At 35.4% G+C, this 18,341-nt stretch overlaps 1 protein-coding gene across 2 annotated transcripts in view; it reads right to left on the bottom strand.

Annotated features, from left to right (window-relative positions):
* Positions 1-932: 932 nt before the first annotated feature.
* Positions 933-18,341, bottom strand: part of LOC114153481 (actin-binding LIM protein 3-like) — a 43,589-nt gene continuing 26,180 nt past the window's right edge. Inside the window, exons 11-22 of one of the 2 annotated variants that reach the window (XM_028032057.1) lie at positions 17,075-17,186; positions 16,721-16,825; positions 14,486-14,536; positions 10,963-11,097; positions 10,388-10,452; positions 9,947-10,088; positions 6,907-6,936; positions 4,597-4,655; positions 3,587-3,653; positions 3,474-3,481; positions 3,137-3,217; positions 933-2,534 (exon numbers count right to left, since the gene is read on the bottom strand). In XM_028032057.1, the coding sequence (XP_027887858.1) occupies positions 2,421-2,534; positions 3,137-3,217; positions 3,474-3,481; positions 3,587-3,653; positions 4,597-4,655; positions 6,907-6,936; positions 9,947-10,088; positions 10,388-10,452; positions 10,963-11,097; positions 14,486-14,536; positions 16,721-16,825; positions 17,075-17,186 (969 nt within the window). In that variant the 3' untranslated portion in view covers positions 933-2,420. The remainder of the gene's footprint in view (positions 2,535-3,136; positions 3,218-3,473; positions 3,482-3,586; positions 3,654-4,596; positions 4,656-6,906; positions 6,937-9,946; positions 10,089-10,387; positions 10,453-10,962; positions 11,098-14,485; positions 14,537-16,720; positions 16,826-17,074; positions 17,187-18,341) is intronic. The other variant, XM_028032059.1, reaches the window with a different exon arrangement.

Here is an 18,341-nt window from a genome sequence, read left to right as displayed (position 1 = left end):
GTCAGGTTTTTTACTCTCTTGCAAATTTAGACATTTCCATATGTTTCCTTACTATACAAGTTGGGGAAAAAATATTTTGGGTTTTCTTCCAGTCTGCCTGAATTTTCTATTGGGCTGAGATCAGTGCTTTGTAATAGATGCAAAATAGTTTAAGAACCATTTTGCAACTAATTAACCTTTATACTTATTTTTTTATAGGGCCCATTTGTGTCCGAGCTCTGACTTTACGACTGATGTCTTAAGATGTGCTTTCCTCATCTATTTTGTGAAGTGAAATAAATCATCATCGTAATCAGGGCCTATAAATATCTGTGTATGTAAACTTCTAGGTTTTAAAAAATCCCTAAAAAATTTACTTTGGCACAAATGATTTAAGTGTAAGAACCCATTAGAGCAGAACTGGCTTACTTAAGTATTCAAACACTTGATTACTCCAACTTTTAGATGCATTTCTTGCATAATGAGATAATTTAGCCACTATATTAGGCTATATAGCTCCAGGGACATAATTAAAATGTGTCCCAAAACTGTGCACTATTAAAACATTATTTCAGCAGCAGAACTTAAATAATGTTTTATCGTTTCTTCTGCAGGTGTGTCTCAGTAATTTGGAATATCCCCCAAATTAACATTTTCAAGTTAATTCAAAAATGAAATTCATTGCACACAGTGTGGTTTCATGTTTTTATTTCTGTTCATTGTGATGATTATGGCTTTCAGCTTAAGAAATGTTTCTCACAAAATCATGAAAAGAAAATTATTCCATAATATCAAGATAAAAATAAGATTACCACAGAATACCTTTTGTAACCTTACAAAAAGCCTCTGGCAAAGTGTGTAAAAGCTGTTAAGGTGAATTCATGATTTATTACAGCAGAATAATCTCACAATGAAAAATTTGCTGTTGCTCTTTTATGAGCTTTGGAGGATGCTTTTTTTTTGTTTTACTAACAATCCTCCTCACTGACTTCTACAAGGATAAATGAACAGTTGTAAAACAGTTGTTGAGAATGCCAATAATTATGGCAATTAGTTTTGTAAAAAAAACAAATAAAAGATAAAGATGATTTTTTCCCCCAGTCAATACAAATATTCAAATTAAATTTAAAAATGAAAAAAACCACTTACTGTATACTACAGTACTACTACATATTAGTAATATGTTATTAGCTGTGCAAATTAGGGCAGTGCATGTATGTTTGCATTTAAAATGGGCGAAAAATAAATAAATGCATCATTATAAATCGCTGGAGACAGGCACCAGCACTTCTCGCAAACCCTCAAGGGATAAGCGTATTGACTGTATTCGATAACAAATGGATAGATGGATCATTATAAATCATAATAATTATTTTGAAGCAGTACTGAAAGACAGGGAATTGTAGATGATAAATAATAAAAAATACCTCCAACAAATACAAAATAAGAGTTTGAGTGTGATAATATTGTAAAAGTGATGAATTGTTGCAATCTGTAAACCCAAATACATACACACACATTTGTTTATGCAGCCCATACGGATTTTGTCACATCTCTTTTTCTCATTTCCATTTTTATCAGAATTCTCTACACTAAATATCCTTCATTAAGATATAATATTACCACGCACACAGATTCATTATCAGTCAGCCTGATTTATGTCAGGATTCAAGTGCTCAAGAGAGACTAAATTAGCTTTCTTTAAATAAAACCCAGCAACATTTTAGGCAATAAACGTCCATTTTTTACCTAAACTTAACTTTAAAGTTCTGTACACTCAAAGCCACAATACAGCTAAGTCACATTTAATTTTTTTTTTCAAATCACATATCAGTAAATAGTACAAAAGTCCTAATGTTGATATGGCTTCAGATAATCTCGAATAGAAATTAAATACACAATTACACAATACAAAAACATTAGAGAAGTTTTGGTTTCCAGTAGTTGTAATTTATAAAAACCTTAATATTTAGTAACTTTAATGCTTAGATTCTCACAGAGTTTATTTTGCTATGACGTTTGCTTGTCTTTGAGGGCGTTTCTGGGTAAAGTTGGATCCTTTATTCTTCTTATCTGCTGATTTTTAAAAGCAGGATCACATTTTAACATGAATCTTTCTGCATGGCAGCACCTCCGACTAAGACTGGAACACACTGCCATCTGTTGGTACAAGGCAGAGAAGTAGCATCACACTCATTCCATTTCCTGTCTGTTGCAGCATTACCACATTTCTTGCAGGTTTCTATCATCCAATTTTGCCCTTGCTGCCCTTACAGTTATTGCTAAATAAACCTTAGTGCATTATCAGTTGCAATTTGTCGGACCCAATGCTTTCTGTTCAGCATACAGTCCTAGGTAAAATCTTTTTGGAAGCAGCATTCAGAGAGCTGTTGATGTTCCACCTAGACTGCAGCAGAATCGACTGGGTTTTGTGACTTTTCCTAAAAGAGTCGGACCTGTTTCTTCAGTTCATTCTTTTTCCACTGAGCCAGGCGATCAAAGGCAGACATGGACATGCCAAAGACTCGATAAAACTCTTCTGGTGAAAGGTGACGCTGTGCAAGGAAAGATGAGAGAAATAAAAGTCTTCATAATGCTGCAGGCAAAAAAGGAAAGGTTATAAAAAAATGTAAGTGTTCTGGTATAATTTACAAAACCAAATCAGAACTGACTAAAATTAATATTGGTAGGTCAAAGCTTTAAGGCAAAGACGAGGATTGGAAATTAGAAAGAAAGTTGGTTGGTTCTGGATTCTTTTTATTGAGATGAGTGGTTTACCTGTACCTTTAAGTATTTGCAAAGGTCAAATAGTTTTAATGCATTTTACTTAATATTTGAACCAAGAGGCAGCCATATCTTGCAGGTCGTTTCTTGGCATCATGAACTGTGTTTCCCTTTGTCATATACCATCAGGTGAGGAGCATGGATACGTTAACATATATTAATATTAGCATGTTCATTGTTATTTTGATAAACGCACTGGTAAAAGCACTGCTTCAGTGGAAATTGTAGCTTTTGTTTTAGTAAAATGAAAAAAATGAGCTGCTATGTGACTATGAATTAATTAGTTTCATGTATCTGCTAAGCTGCAAAGTCCCAATATTGTCAGCAAAAGAAAAAAGTATTTAAATAAAACATGAATTCAGAAGCCATTTACCTCTAGTCGGGCTCTATCCACATCGCTGGGAAGACGTTGCTGCCCTCTTACTGACACCATCAAAGCTTCATATGGGTAGATCTAACAGATATAACAAAAAAAACATAAGTACTTGTCTGTTTTTTATCAATTAAGATGTTTCATATTGACATTTACAAATGAGTTGTTTATTAAAAATGTGAATATTTAAAATAGCTGACATGTCAATAAGTCTGAGTGAGGCACATTGACCAGTCAATATTAACTGGCTGAACATCTTTCTCATCCATTATAGCCTGTCCAGACTTTTCCCTCTAGACTCATTAACAGGTTTCTTGTAGACACTGATATATTTTACCTTGTATTCTGAAAGACAACAAGAAGAAAAGGGGATAATGGTGAATGAGAACCCAAGATACTAACACTCAGAGCAAAATATGCATCAGGAGGCTTTAAGCCTAACAGGCTTACCTCTTATCTGCCAGTTAACTGCATTACTGCTGTCGTACTGGTAATAATCTGTGTCCGCACTTCCAGGCTGTGGGAGAAGAGCAAAAGAAGATTAGACCGTACGAAGGAGTGAAAACTAGGATCGGTCAGCTGTCCAGAACGCAGCAGAAACCCATGAAATCTGCTTATTGTTGCTTCCAAAATTTCATCATAATAATATAACATTACTTGTCTCCCTTGGTCTTGAAAAGTAAACTATTACAAATGAGTTTCAGCTTCAGCAGGCAATGAAGGACTGGGCCCAGTTTTTTCTATCAATGTCTTTTTTTTGTTTTCTTATAACCTGTCCTAGTCAGTGCTGATCATTTTGCCTCTTCATTTCATACACTTGCAAACTTGAGCACAAAAAAAGAGAAATTCTGCACTTGGCTAATTATTTTTGTTGTAACGCTTTCTTTGCTGTCATACTAAAGCTTGTTTTTGTTTTTTATTTATATTGTGCTACATTAATAGATTAAGCAGCAAAGTAGAGCATGAGGACTGAACTCATGTACCCCTCTCTGTTTGTCATGAAATTTTTCATAACAACCAGACCTTTGTGAAGCAAAATGTTAAATTTTGGACTTTCCTGTTATTTATTAACTCATTTTCTTCAGGTGACATTTAGATACACGTTGACTATGTGAATCGATGTTAAGAAATAAAAAATGGACATACTCAGCGGTTTAATTATAAAAGGTTTTTGCTTAGTCTATAGGGTCTAAGCAAAAACAGAAACATTATAATAACAGCAAAAATTAAATTAACAGTTTACTAATTAATCATTACCAATTTGGTGTTCCTTCAAAGAAAAAATAATAAGCAATTAAATTAAAGCATACATGGAATTTATAGAATTATTAAGGCTCCATAAATTACTTTTTTACCAGGGGAAACTCTTGGTAAACTCAATAATTCTCAAAGATTCTCAGAGGAAACAGACTCTAATGAAAGCAGGAGGAGCACATGCTCCAGAAACCACGATGCCGTACCCTGTTCAGCCCATTCCTGCCGTAGCCTGGCAACGAGGCAGATTTGGCAGTGTACGAGTCTGGAAAAAAACAAACAGAAAACCACAATCAAACCAACAAAAGCACAGTATTAACACACTCCAGACATCAGAGCTTTTTGTTTGTTTTGAGAGGAGCAAGATGGCCAACTATTACATCATTTTAATTCATATGAAAAAACTTTTAAATAGAATCAAAGCCTGTTAAAAATATTACCTGCTTCCAAATCATGCAACAATAAGCCACCATTATTTACCACTGCTATGCATTTGACTAAGTTTATATGCAGACAGAGAATGGTAGCTGCTCAGAATCACGAGAATCCAAGCAGCTTCTCAGCAGCTCAACAGAGCCTGCCGCCATGTTGCTGAAAGATTAGAAAAGGACTTCTAATCCGTCTTTGTACCACAGTCTCTAAGAATATCCTGATGGTGAAACAATTCCTACTATTTGGACTGAAAATTCAAAGCAGGGGCGTTTTTAATCACACACTGTAAACTGCAGCTTCATTCCTAAAGCATTCAATAATAAATCCCTCAGAAACATTTGAGTCTCAAGTTGGCACAACGATCATCATGGCCATGAAGAAAATCTACACAATACATGGATTTCTTTTTTTTAAATTTTTTTACTGGTTCTACATTATTATATTGAAACAATAAATGCTCCTCTGTTCCTCATGGTTCCAGCATCTTTGAGGTAGGTGATGGATTTGCTGCCTGTACTGCTGCAAAATGCCAGCAGAGGGCAGTAGAGTCTCACATTAACTGTTTTTCCTCTCTTCCCTTCCTTATCATTTATTTATTTCATTTTCCAAGTCTTCATCATTGACTCCTCCCCTGATATTAACTCCCCCCACCCACTCATTCTTCACTCGGTCTATCTTTTCTCCCTTGTTCATTTTCATGTTCAGAGGAATTGGATTGCACAGCGATGCCACAGAGAGCTAAAGGCATGATGCAGCAGAATACTGACAGGTGTTTAGAGTCGACCTAAAGAATGTGAGTTCTGCCACCAAGAAAAGCATTGAAACTACTCGTCTTGGTCATTCAATTAGATCTGTTAGATGGTTTGGGAATACATTTCCCAAATAAGGAGAAAAAAAATAAGTTAATGTGTTAACTTAGACCAGGAGTAATGCCTCAACTCATTCAACTTTCCTCACCCTAAACCTCCAAACACATTGATTTCTCTTCATGTCACTTCTTTTGATGACATTTATTTTCATCATCAATCTTCATAATTCTTTTTTCATCCTCCTCATCCTCTTTCAGTTTATTTTCACCCTTACTTTCCCCAACACTCATTATTACCATTTCATTCAATTCATGCTCACTTTCTTTCTTAATGACCAATTTTTCATTTTATTCATCCTCTTCATCCTTTTTTTTTACTCATTTTTATCCCAAACAATCATCTGTGTCCTCTTTTTTTAGTCCGTAAGTCTTCCTCATCCTGTTTAAAACCCAAATTTTTTTATCCCACTCATTCTTCTCAGTCCTGTTTACAAGCTTTTTTCCCCTTATTTAGACGAAATAAAATCCTAACCAGCTCTTCTTTTGTCCTAGTCTTCTTCCCCAATCTTTGTAAAAACTCCTTCTATATAGTTTGGCTCCATTTAATGTAATTCCATTTTAGAAACTTATTAAATGCTTTGCCACCTGAAGTATCCTAGGGTTCTGTAAAAAAAAAAAATCCTTGACAATATCCACAATCAAACTCAATCTACTCTGTGACATTAGAATTTGCTTAGGAAACAAATTCTTAATTATATTTTCCATCCCCATTCACCCACTATAAATGCCATTCACAACACAAAGTTCTTGCATTTATTTTTCCTAAGGGAATTATACAGGGACAGGAGAGTCTCCTGCTTGCAAGACAATTATTATGAGCCTCTCCAGATGCCGCTCAACCTTGTGATCCATTTATTCCCCTGTGAACTAGTGAACTCACATAGCTGTGACATGGTGCTTCCTGGTGAACATCCACTCTATTGTTGTACATACTGGGCTGTTACAAAACAGATGGCAGGGGAGTTTCAAGTCAGTGAATTTTGAATCCGTTTCCTTTCCTTAAAAAGTTGATAAAAATAAACCTGAGATGAAGCGCCATTCATCCTCCCACCTGTAACCCTTAAGACTGAGCTGTGCTTGTGTGGCACAGCAAGTTGATAACAATCTCCCACTCAAAGCTCTGCTGCTTCTGTCACAGCAGAAACAAGAGGATGAATAAGATGGGGAGACAACTAGCTGAGGATAAACAAAATGCCTCGAAGAACCATGAACTCACCGTTGTCTGCACTTAAAGTAGATCTCGGGGCTGAGAAGGAAAGAAGACAAAGATTAGATGTTTTATTTTCATCAGATTCTCACTCTTAAGACACAAACCTATCTGTAATTTTTGCTTATCACTTGCAACAGTAAGACTTCCTTGTAAATATGAACAGAATTTCAGAAAACTGGAACAGGAAGTGTACTTCCATTAATCATTTAGTAGAAAGAAATCTCCCCAGACATCTGGAGAATCAAACTAAAGATGGAAAAGAAAATCAACTAAGAATCACAACATTAAAGAAATTCTGTATTTCATTCCTGACATCTTTACTGTGCCTGCACTGCAGAAAATTTATTCAACATGCTATATTAAAAATCCAATATTATGGACGAGAAGTGTTATTTATACTGTTATCAACTAAAATATATCTCTTTAATAAGGGGGGGAAAATCAAGGACAAGTCTTCAAAAAGACATTAATCTGTGGAGAGATTAAGAATAAAAATGTCCTTCCATCCATCCATCCATCCATCCATCTTCCATACCAGCTTCATTTTCATCTTCAGGGTTGGAGGAGATGTGGCATCTATTACCAGGGCTCAGTGGCACAGAATAAAAAAGCTTTGCTGCTACATTCAGAATATTTACAATGATTATCCTCAGCTATAAAATAAAATGTCCACTTATAGCAGATGCAGATTGGTTGACAAAACTTTCAAAGCCTGTTTGTTGTTTATTGATTTGATGTAGAGAATATGTGCACTTCACAGATTTAAATGGAAACCAATATTTATGACCATTGACATTATTTTGCCCAGAAATAGAAGCTGAATACTCGACTGTTTGCTTGCTTGTGAAACCCCGGTGTCATATTCAAAATATAATCCAAAATATAAATTTGCAAAAATATAAAATCAGCCTTGGTTGGCTCTTTCAACTCCTGAGAGATTTTCAACTTCATTTGGATACGTGTAGATATTTTTTTGTTGACTTTTTGCCTTTTAAGGTTTAAATGGGCCTTCCTAATAGATTGTTGGCATCAAGAGTCCCTGTAGAAAGCTCAAGCTGTTGTTGGTCTGTGTGATTCCCTTTGTTCAGGGACAAGACTAAAATTAGGGGAATTTATTCTTATTAAATATAACCATTGATTAAAACCGATTTAACAAATCTGGATTTTCTCTATTGCTCTAAATACTTTTTACACTTCACAGATAAATTAGGCCTGTCTACAGAGCAGACAAGTGCAAAAGAGTCTGGATTAATCTAATCTGTATAATACCAGCAGTCACCATAAAACCCACTGTGAATCTGTACGACATTTCTTTGTGACGCCTCTTGAGCACAGAGTTCATTTCTTTCATTCGCTCTCTGACCCTGATTTACCTCCAGGGAGAACGTCGTACATCTTCTTAGAGCAGCTCCAAATTGCTTTAGCTTCTCATACCCTCTTCCTCCTCTCTTTCTCTGTCTACTACATCTAATTCAATTCCTGTAGTATTTGTTTCCCCTGCCTCTTCTGTTAAAGCCGTTCTTGCCGTTTCTGTTTTCCTCACCTGGCCTCCATCTACTCCCACCTTCTCCTTCTTTATGACTCACTCCATCTTTGTGTCGTTCTTTTAGCTGCTGCTGGCAGAGAGGGAAGAGAGGCTGAGGGAGGAGCTAATAAAGAGATGGGAAACTCCCCCTGCTAATGCTTCGGTATGTGGGGGAAGTGTCACAGAGTCCATTTGCACTGACCTTGGACATGCAATTTATAATTAAACATGGAAACTGTTCTGTATTAGTCATAATCTATAAGTAAGTACCGTAAGTATTACCATTATTATTAGAACCCAAGTGGTGCACTAGTTTGGCACAATCAGGCCTTTTGCTTTAGGGTTTGCTTGTTTTTTCTAGTTTGTGCTGTTTCATTACAATAACAAAAGTTGAACATGATTGTTTTTTGTTGTCCATTCATGTTTTGTATTTACTTTACTTTGACTTCTGGTGCCTATCTCCAGTAGTCAGGTCATAAGTCCCCCTTCAAATGACTTAAAGAACACCAACAGTTAGCTAAACTTGATTATATGTTTTTGCATTGGCACACCTTTAGTGTGACTCTAAGAGGATATTTAACCAATCTTTCTATTAGATTTAGGAGAGGTTTAGTAGAGTAAAACTTTGTCTATTTACATTCACAGAGAGATTGTAAATGCTTCCATACTTTTCAACATTCCAATTTATAATTATTAAGAAGTCATTGTGTTTTTAGAAGATAAAAAAATAGATCTCAATGCAAATAGGAAGCAAGATATTTTGGTCATTAAAGAACTTCCAGTCTCAGGTATACAGATTATTGTATTAAATCTGCTGTTTCAATTCAATTAAGCATTTGTGAAACAAATAAATATATTTTTTATAATCTGTTTTCTTTCTTCATTTTTATGTATAAGGGAAAAATATTTACATAAACTTGCATGCTCTCTTAGTTATGAAGGCTGTGTAAGAATATTCTAATCAAATTAAAGCATAATAAGATTTAATTTGATTTTTATTTGGATTTAAGGCTTGTGTTATATTTACCGTCTTAATTTGAATTAGTCATCAGCTATGACAATAAGTTTACATTTTGCCTGGATTTCACAGAAAAGACAAAAGAAGAAATGTTAATTTTCAGATATTATTGCTTAAGAAAATATTGTTTTGTTTTTTTTTAGCTCTAACTGTGTTTAGGCTCTTAAGTCCTCAGTTCAGTACATAAACAAAACAATTAATTACTATAAAAGAGAGAGAGGAATGTCATAATTGGGAACCTGACTCAAAATATAGACAAATAAAGAAGAGTAAACTTTTTTTCTAAAAAAAGAAACATTCCCACCACATCTGCCTTTATTGCTCTACACAGTTTCCCAATCTGGCCTTTTCTGAGTAACTTTTAGGAAAGAAACAGCAGAAATGCTGGCAGACAAACAAAACACTTACAAAAACAAAGTTATCATGGTTCTTTGCTTGGCAGAGGATTTAAAATCCCTCAGTGACACATTCACAGTGTAAAGCTATTAAACACAAAGACTTACAGCCATTAAGGGAGTTGTATTCCAGATTGTTTAGCGTCTCCTTGCTGTTACTCTGGGAACTGCGCGCACTCCTCCAGTGGTTGTTGTCCTGGACCCCTGATCGTGCCTTCATCTCTTCCTTTAAGATCATCCTGCCAATGCCCTGTGTGGAGGAAGAAAACAAAATATCAGAATATTTAAAAATAAATAATGTTAAAACTTTCATATTTAAGTAAAACCTCAAGTGATAAAGGATTTTGATTTATGAGGTGATAAATGACGATAAACAAAGGATTTTTGTTGTTATAGATGATAGAATATTTAGCCAATAAGAAAGAGGAGAGATTCACTTTGATTCAGTGTCCAATGGGTGAGATTGGAAAGAACCTTTTAATTGGCTCACTCATAAAATATTAACACTTATTTCAGTTATTAAAAGAGGAAGCAATCTTACTTTCTTACCTTGTTTAAATTATGATTCCATCCATCCTCTTCTCCTCCAGATGAAAACCTCCTCACCCTGGAGACTGGAGGTGAGATGGAGGGAGGATGAGGAAATGAAGGGATAAATGATGGCGAGTGAGAAGACAGCAGAATGCTAAGTTAAAGCTACGATGTGCATTTAGATGCAACATGTGTCCTTCAGATGTGTGAGTACTTGAAGCGATGTATCCTCACACAGGGTCCTATGCAAATCACTTCTGAAGTTAGTAACATTTTATCATGTTATACAGACAAACGTCTTTTACTAGCACATTATGTGACATGCCAACAACTTGCAGTGAGTGCATAACAGCATGAATTAATTTTAAATGAATTCTTACTATAAAATACTTAAAATTATATAAACATTTGTATTTAACCCCTTTCACTCTGAAATCAAGTGTTGAGACCTATGTAACATTTTTACTTTTTCTTCACAATCATACATTGATTTGTGATTTCTCTCATATGAAATCCAATTTAATATACTTTAGTTTGTGTTTGAAGACTTTTGCAGCGGTGTAAGTAGGATAGTTGAAGTGAAGGAGATTTACCTTTTGGAGAGCCACCATACGGAAAATAATTGGAGTCTGTGTGATAAAGGCTGTTGCAGTTGGAAGTGGAAAGGTGAGTGGAATTGATGAGATTCTCATTGATCTTACTCCTGTTGGTTGGAGATGCAGGAATGTCTGACAAAAAGACAGGAAAAAAGCATACTTTAAAACTATTATTTATTGTTTCCATTCCTGCAAAACTGAAGGAGGATGAGGGGGAAAAAATGCCACAACTTTAATAAAACCATCTTGCACTCTCTAATGACGCATCCTATTATCAGAATAACCTATAAATCTAGCTAAGGGATGGTAGAGTGGGGATCACTGGCATTTTGTTTTTTGTGTCGTTTCACAAGTCTCAGTGAAACGACAAGAAACATTAGAGAGAAAGTGCCTGTGACAGATAGCAAAGGTCATGTGTTGGTTTAAGTTACATCAATTTGGCTTTATAGTGTTTGCGCAGTTGAAAAATATATAAATCCCTTCTCACATGAAGTGCAGTACAAATAGGCCGTATTCTTGTCTCGTTATGATATTTTTCCATAACCCAAAAATCGCTTTGCAAAATGATTCAAGCTGTAAAATTTAAATTCATCCACTTAACCCAGATCACAAACCTCCAGTTCACTCAAGAGAAAGATTTGTCAGCACTTTGGAGCCCGGCGTAAATCATGCAGAGATCTTTCTGAGGAACTGTAACTCTGGAGGCTCGACTTCTGTGCATGCTCTGATGGATCACCTACAAACTCAGTGTTTGGCAACGCTTCTCTCAGTTGATTTTACCTCTTAAATCACCTGCTGAATGAGTCATCTGTTTTTTGATTTGACAACAACTGTCAGTTTCCTGCATCTTCAAGTCTCTGCTTTTCTATGATGTACTTTAAGCAAAGACATCAACAACCAGTTCTTGTATGATTTTATTCTGATATATATCATATTTGTTAATATAAAACAAGAATTTTGGTTTGATCTGGAGTTATAATCTCATAAGAAAATTTACAAAAACATACTGTTTTATTAAAGCTGCAGTATGTAACTTTTATAAATATGATTTTTTTTTACATATTTGTTAAAACTGTCACCCTGTTGTGGCAGTAAATCATGAGGCAGATAATCTGTGAAAAAAAATGATCTGATTACCAGTGTTGTATAGTAACGAAGTAAAAATACTTCACTACTTTACTTAAGTATATTTTGGAGTACTTCATACTTTCCTGGAGTATGAAAATTTTTTGATGACTTTCACTTTTACTTCACTATATTTCCGAACTTAATTGCGTACTTTTACTCCGATACATTTTCAATGTGTGGTTTAGTTACTCGTTACAAAAAAGCGAGAGAGAGAAACGCAAAGTGTTTTGACCCACCTACTGATTAGCAAGTAGCAAGCAGGCTACCGAACAAAGTCGGTAGCCTGCTTGCCTGGGCTTGTTCATCACCACCAATAGGATACACCTGTTTCGCTTCTCCCATTAAACACAAAGCAAGTCTCGCAATCAGCCGCAGCCACATGGAGGAGGAGACGGAGACCACAACGACTGCAACTACGTCGGACACGGCTCCAGCTGAACCACCAGCTGGTGATGAGAGCCCATGGCCTTATTTAAACACAATATACTCTTTCGTGGGTGTTAAACATTCGTCGTACCGCATGCAGTTTATGTTATTCCTGCCCGAAGATGTGGAAATCCTATCTTACAAAAACTCCCCGTCCAACTTGAAGAAACACATCGAGGTAACTTCTTATGAAATGGTTATAATCCTCCTGTTTCAGTAACTATAGCTTGGTCACTAGACACTACTGTATTGTGAAATCTTGACCATAAATGAACTTTGTTTGGCATTGTTTCAGTTCCACGCGTGGTGTATTTAGCTTAGGCCTAATGTTGACTGTATCAGGCTACCTAGACTCCTCTGTTCAAGGGGGGACAGAAGCCATAGCGATAGCAATTTAGACTAAATTTAACGAATATAGGAAAGGCATGCAAGTTCAAAACCAGGTTTACAGATGCCAATAAGCTGCATTTCCCTCCCAATTCTTTTTTTCTTTTGCATAATGACCAGTTGTGTGCACCACCTACTGACTGTAGCATTGACTGATTCACTGATTTGTGAAGTAGAGTAATCGTAACAGCTCTTTTTCTTCATGTTGGCCGCATTTTCTGTACTATTTATTTTTCTCATTTTCAGCACTGACCTTACTTGAAGGGAAAACTTAAGGCTTACAAAAACTTTGTATTTTCTGTCCTGGAGGGTTTACTAAGAAGCTGGTTCAGTTGTAAAGCAGGTTAAGTTAACCTTGTGCTATAGGTAAAGCACCTAATTTTCTTAACTAAATGATGCCTGCAGGTATATCTATTAGCAGGTTTAATTTTGCCTGCACTTGGTTGGGTATATTATTTTAAGTGTATTTGACAAGTTTACCAAAATATAAAAAATGTCATTCAAACTGCATTTGCTTTGTTTTACTTTTTACTTGTACTTTTCATTACATTACTTGAGTACATCCATTTTTACAGTAATTTCCATACTTAAGTACAAGAAGTTTCAGATACTTTAAGACTTTAACTCAAGTAACATTTCAGTCAGTGACTTCGACTTTTACCAAAGTCGTATTTTGGAGAGGTACTTATACTTTTACTTGACTCTGAGATTTCAGTACTTTATACAACACTGCTGATTACGTCCTCCTCGTGTTCCTATTTCCATCTGCAGAAATACACAGCTCCCAGTCAGAAACAACCAATCAGAGCAGGGGGAAGGCCTGGTCCTAATCTAATTAGTCTTCAGAGAAAGACTAGTTAAATTAATTGTATTCTTTACAGTGATTGAATTTTTTTTTTCAGTAATCAAACTACGTTTTCCTCTGTGAACGTAAATTGTAATTGTGGCGTTATTTAATTCTAAGTCTGTGTTTCTATGTCAATTACTGCAACATAGAAAGTTGAATTTTGCCAATGAGCTGCTGGTAACATGTAAATTCCACCATGTTCTTTTTTCAGTGTTGGAACAATGAGTTTCAAAATGTTTTATGTATCAACATGGCCCATAATTAAAGCATTACTAATTACTAACTTAACTCAATAAAAAAGAGATATAACAAAAAAAGCTTTGACAATCTGAGACCTGGTTTAGATAAATTTGCTTACTAATTTCCCAAAAATGCCTGTCATACAATTAGTTTTATATAAATAAACATGCTATGTTGTTGTTTTTTTTTTGTGATGGTTGGAGAGAGATATGATTCAAAACTTTTCTAGTACTCAGATTATTTAGTAGGGCTCCATATATGTAAACGTGCAAAAATAACAATTTGTTTCTAAGTCGAGTCTGTGGAGGCTTTTAGAAAATTAATTTGCCTGATGACTCCACTTTAGAGAAGTAGCATTTTCCATTTCATTAGGTGAGTAAAATAGTATTTTGCTGAGAAAACAATACAATATATCCATGAATCAGCTGGTTCGGCAGAAATGAAACCTAACGTTGGTAATATAATCCAGAACACTGCAAAAAATTCACTAACCTTGCCTTTTGTAAATGGGGGGTTTCCTATAAATGTTGCTTTCTTCAGACACTGAGAAAAACAAAATGATAGTTAGTGACTCACAGCAAGACTTAGTTTGAGATAAAGAGTTTTCTTCTTGATCTTGAACACATTTACCATAGATGTAACAAACATGGTCCTTTCTTCCTTCCTATCTGGAAATATCTTCTATAAATACAGAGTTGACCATTGCATTAAATGTTTTAAAATTAACATAAAGAGTCAAAATCTCTGGAAAGTCGAGTCATATCGAGGCGTGTAGGAGCTCTGGGTACAGCAAAGATGCTGCTGTGCATCTAGACAAATTGATTGGCATGCAGAGAGGATGACTTAAACAGCTTTACAGCACTCAGTCAAAAAAAGAGGAAGGTAGGAAAATAAAAGAGCGAAGAAAGCAGTTCAAGAGAGGAAGAGCCAGAGGAATATAAGAAAAGATATTAGGAAGAGGAATATACTTGATCATTTTTCTGAATTGATTTGATGTAGAGAAATCCCCACATTCATGTCAAAATAAATCTCCAAAGGTTTGTTGCAAAAAAAAAAAAATCTAAATATTTGTGTATGCATTTCAACTCACTGAACAAGGAGTGCCACCAATCCAATGCTAAGGTTTCAACCCCCAGCAGACCATGCCTGGTAAATGTGTGCATGTTATACTGTGAAGCACTTTGGATAAAAGCATGCGCCAAAAACATTTTTTATTTTTTTTTGCTTGTTCTTGTTGCGGAGGAAGAAACAATTGCTAATGCAGGGCTGGCAAGCATCTCCAAACAAAAAACAGAAAAAAATGTAGCATGCAGAGATGGGCTGAAGTGAGAATGACAAGGAGGAATCAAATGAGAGGATTGCAGTGAAAGAATGCCGGTCTTTAAAGGGAAATGAGCCAAGGTAAAAAGGCAAAGTTCATGATTAAATTTGTATGTAAATGGTTAATGGAGAGTGGAAATTAAATTAGCTAGCATTAGTTGGTAGATAAAAGTGGCCACAAGCCACCTAAAAGCTTTTCAATCAGAATGATTTTCCACTAAAAAGAGAAAAAATTCTGCCTCTTTCTAAATAAAAATCGGAAATTTGGTGTGTGCATATTGATTTAACTTCCAAAATTATGACAACCCATAAAATCCAGTACAAGAAGTGACCTCATTAGTATATAATTTAATCTCAGTATAAATGCAGTTGTTCAATGAGGTTTATGATATAACTTCAGAGAACATAAAGCGTCATGAAGTCAAAGGAATACGGTGATGGTTCAGAGACAAGGTTATGGAGAAGTTTTAACTTATAAAATATCTCAAACTTCAGGACTTTGCTCATGGAGCACTGGTCTGTTCATCAACTAAAATGGAAAGTAAGATACCAAAGCAAACACACATTGCATAACAATTCCCCTAAAATATCATGTAGGACAAGGAAAACACCTAAAAACCAACAAAGCCTTACTGTCCGATACCTACTCTACTGGAAGCATTTTTAACATAATAATGCCTCAATGTCAATGTAAGTTTAACTTACAAACTGTCTCCTGGAGAAATGTAGTTTTTATAGAAAAATGAAATAAAGACCATCTCTCTCTTAAGTTAACCAAACATAAATACATGTTTTTATAAAGAAAAAAGAAAAAACATTCACTTATTTGCAAAAAACTCCAACTTTTGTAAGTCAGCTGCTATTTTCTGCAGTCTGACTGGAACTTTCTCCAAGTCTGACTGTGTCCAATGGTGCACTGACAGACTGTAGAGTGATGAAGTCCATGTCTTGGGTAAAAATTTGATCCGCGTGTGAAAAGTCGTGTTCTTGGTCTTACACTGCATGTGTCTCAGCTCTGCCGCCGCAGTTATTACACACCCGTTATAGTCAACGAGAGTGTTCATACTGTCTCCACAGCAGAGCAGTGTGCCGCACCTATGCACAACCATTCAGCAAAATGACCATTTTGATTTTTACAAAGAAAAATTACAAAAATAGTAACGCACAAGGACTTGAATGAGATAGTAACGTGTTAGATTATTAGTTGCCAAAAAAGTGGTCAAATTAGCGGCATCACTGTATATCAGAATGCATCATCTTATGATAAATGGTCAGAAAATAACAATTTGACATTTCCACAACCTAAAGCTCCTTTTCACAAATACTTCAACTGTAGTTTGAAATGCAAATGGGCCCATTCTGGTCTGTGAACAGGGTCAGAGGTCAGGGTAATGTATCAGAGCCTACCTGGGACATGGAAATGCTTGGGAACTTGGAAGGTGGAGGAGGTGGGTGTGGTACACCTGGGCTCTGGTTGAGTGTAATATGGTGAACTCCTGCCACTCTCACTGCCTGCAGTCAGCGCAGGCAAGCAGTGACAGAACCCACAACATTAATGGGCCAAACAGAAAGACAGAGACTAATGAGAGACGAAAAGGACTCACAATCTGATGAGTGTGTAAAGTCATATGTGTCCTTCCCTGATGTACTGCTCACTTGAAATAACAGTACACCTACTTACTGTGTTATAGCTTTTATTGTCAGGTAGAGACACCATACTTTCTCTGTGTATGTGAGTCTTTGCTTAAGTGGGTTTGTTACCGGGGACATAATAATGCAGCGGGGATCCTCTGTGGTGACCATGTGCAGGAGACTCCGAGAATGCAGAGCTGGAAGAAAGTCTCTTTCTCAACTCAATGCTGTCCAAGAGGTCCTGAACGCAAACAGAGAAATGTTTCCTTTAAAAACAAATTCTACAGCTTCCTCCAGCTGTCAATCTAAAGAACTGTAAAAACCTTCAAACCCATTTCTCCTTCATTGTCACAACAAAATATTATAATACTAAACATATGATATGAAATATAATTATTTTGAAAGATCACATCTTTTTAGAGGGGGGAAAGACAGCAATAAGAGATAAATATCAAATAACACCCACTATTTAAAAAAATTCACTTTTAAAATATAAACGTTACTTTTATAAATTGACTCGGGTGTCAAAAACACTTAATTTATAAAAGCTCGATTTCCTGTTCCCTTTAGGTGTAAATATGATCTAACATTGATTTCTCCGAGCCATTTTTCACAACGGAAAGATAAGAAAACATACCATTCATAATAAGTGTTGTATTTTGACTTTGTATCTGGTGCATGCAGATGTATTTACTGTATATCTTTTTAAGTAAGGAACTTTCTATGAGGAAATACCTCCATGGTTAAACTGCATTTACTTTCAGAGTAATCATAATGTTTAAAAAAACACTTCAAACTGTAACAGACAAGGTGGGATGAGTTTATCATACCACTGACAGTGAGAAGGATGTTGAGGGAGGTAAAGAAATGCGTCCAAAGAACGCCGTTAGAAAACAGCATTCTTTGAAAAAGATAAAAATATGCAGCTTTTGGATAAGGTTACAACAGACATAGCATCAGTAAAACAGTTGTTTAACTTAGCCATCCCATCAATGAATCAAAATCATACAAATCCTATACTTAGAAATTGAAAAATGCTTGGGGTTACAAAAATATTGAAAATTATTCATAATATAAATATTACACAAGTAAATGAAAACACCTTTCTGGGTATAATAGTACACTACTACTAGAAGCCTTAAATTAGATGTAAACATGAAAATTGCAAATGTATTGAATTTACTTACAAATTTACAAAAATGATACGTGTAATAAAAATAGTTTATGTGAAACAAAGAAACAATACAAAAAAGAATTGATAACAGTAAATAACAAAAGACTTTTTGGGTAAATAGCTGAAGAGGTTTGGTGATTTTACTTTTCTGACATACAAGATTCAAACATTGCTTACTATTGCAGTCAATAAAAAAATAAAGTGGTCATTTGAAATGATGGA

Source organism: Xiphophorus couchianus, chromosome 11 (genome assembly GCF_001444195.1).
Source record: "Xiphophorus couchianus chromosome 11, X_couchianus-1.0, whole genome shotgun sequence".
NCBI classification, from domain to species: Eukaryota; Metazoa; Chordata; class Actinopteri; order Cyprinodontiformes; family Poeciliidae; genus Xiphophorus; species Xiphophorus couchianus.
The sequence above is the reverse complement of the archived record's forward strand: the minus strand, read 5'-3'. Positions and strand labels throughout refer to the sequence as shown.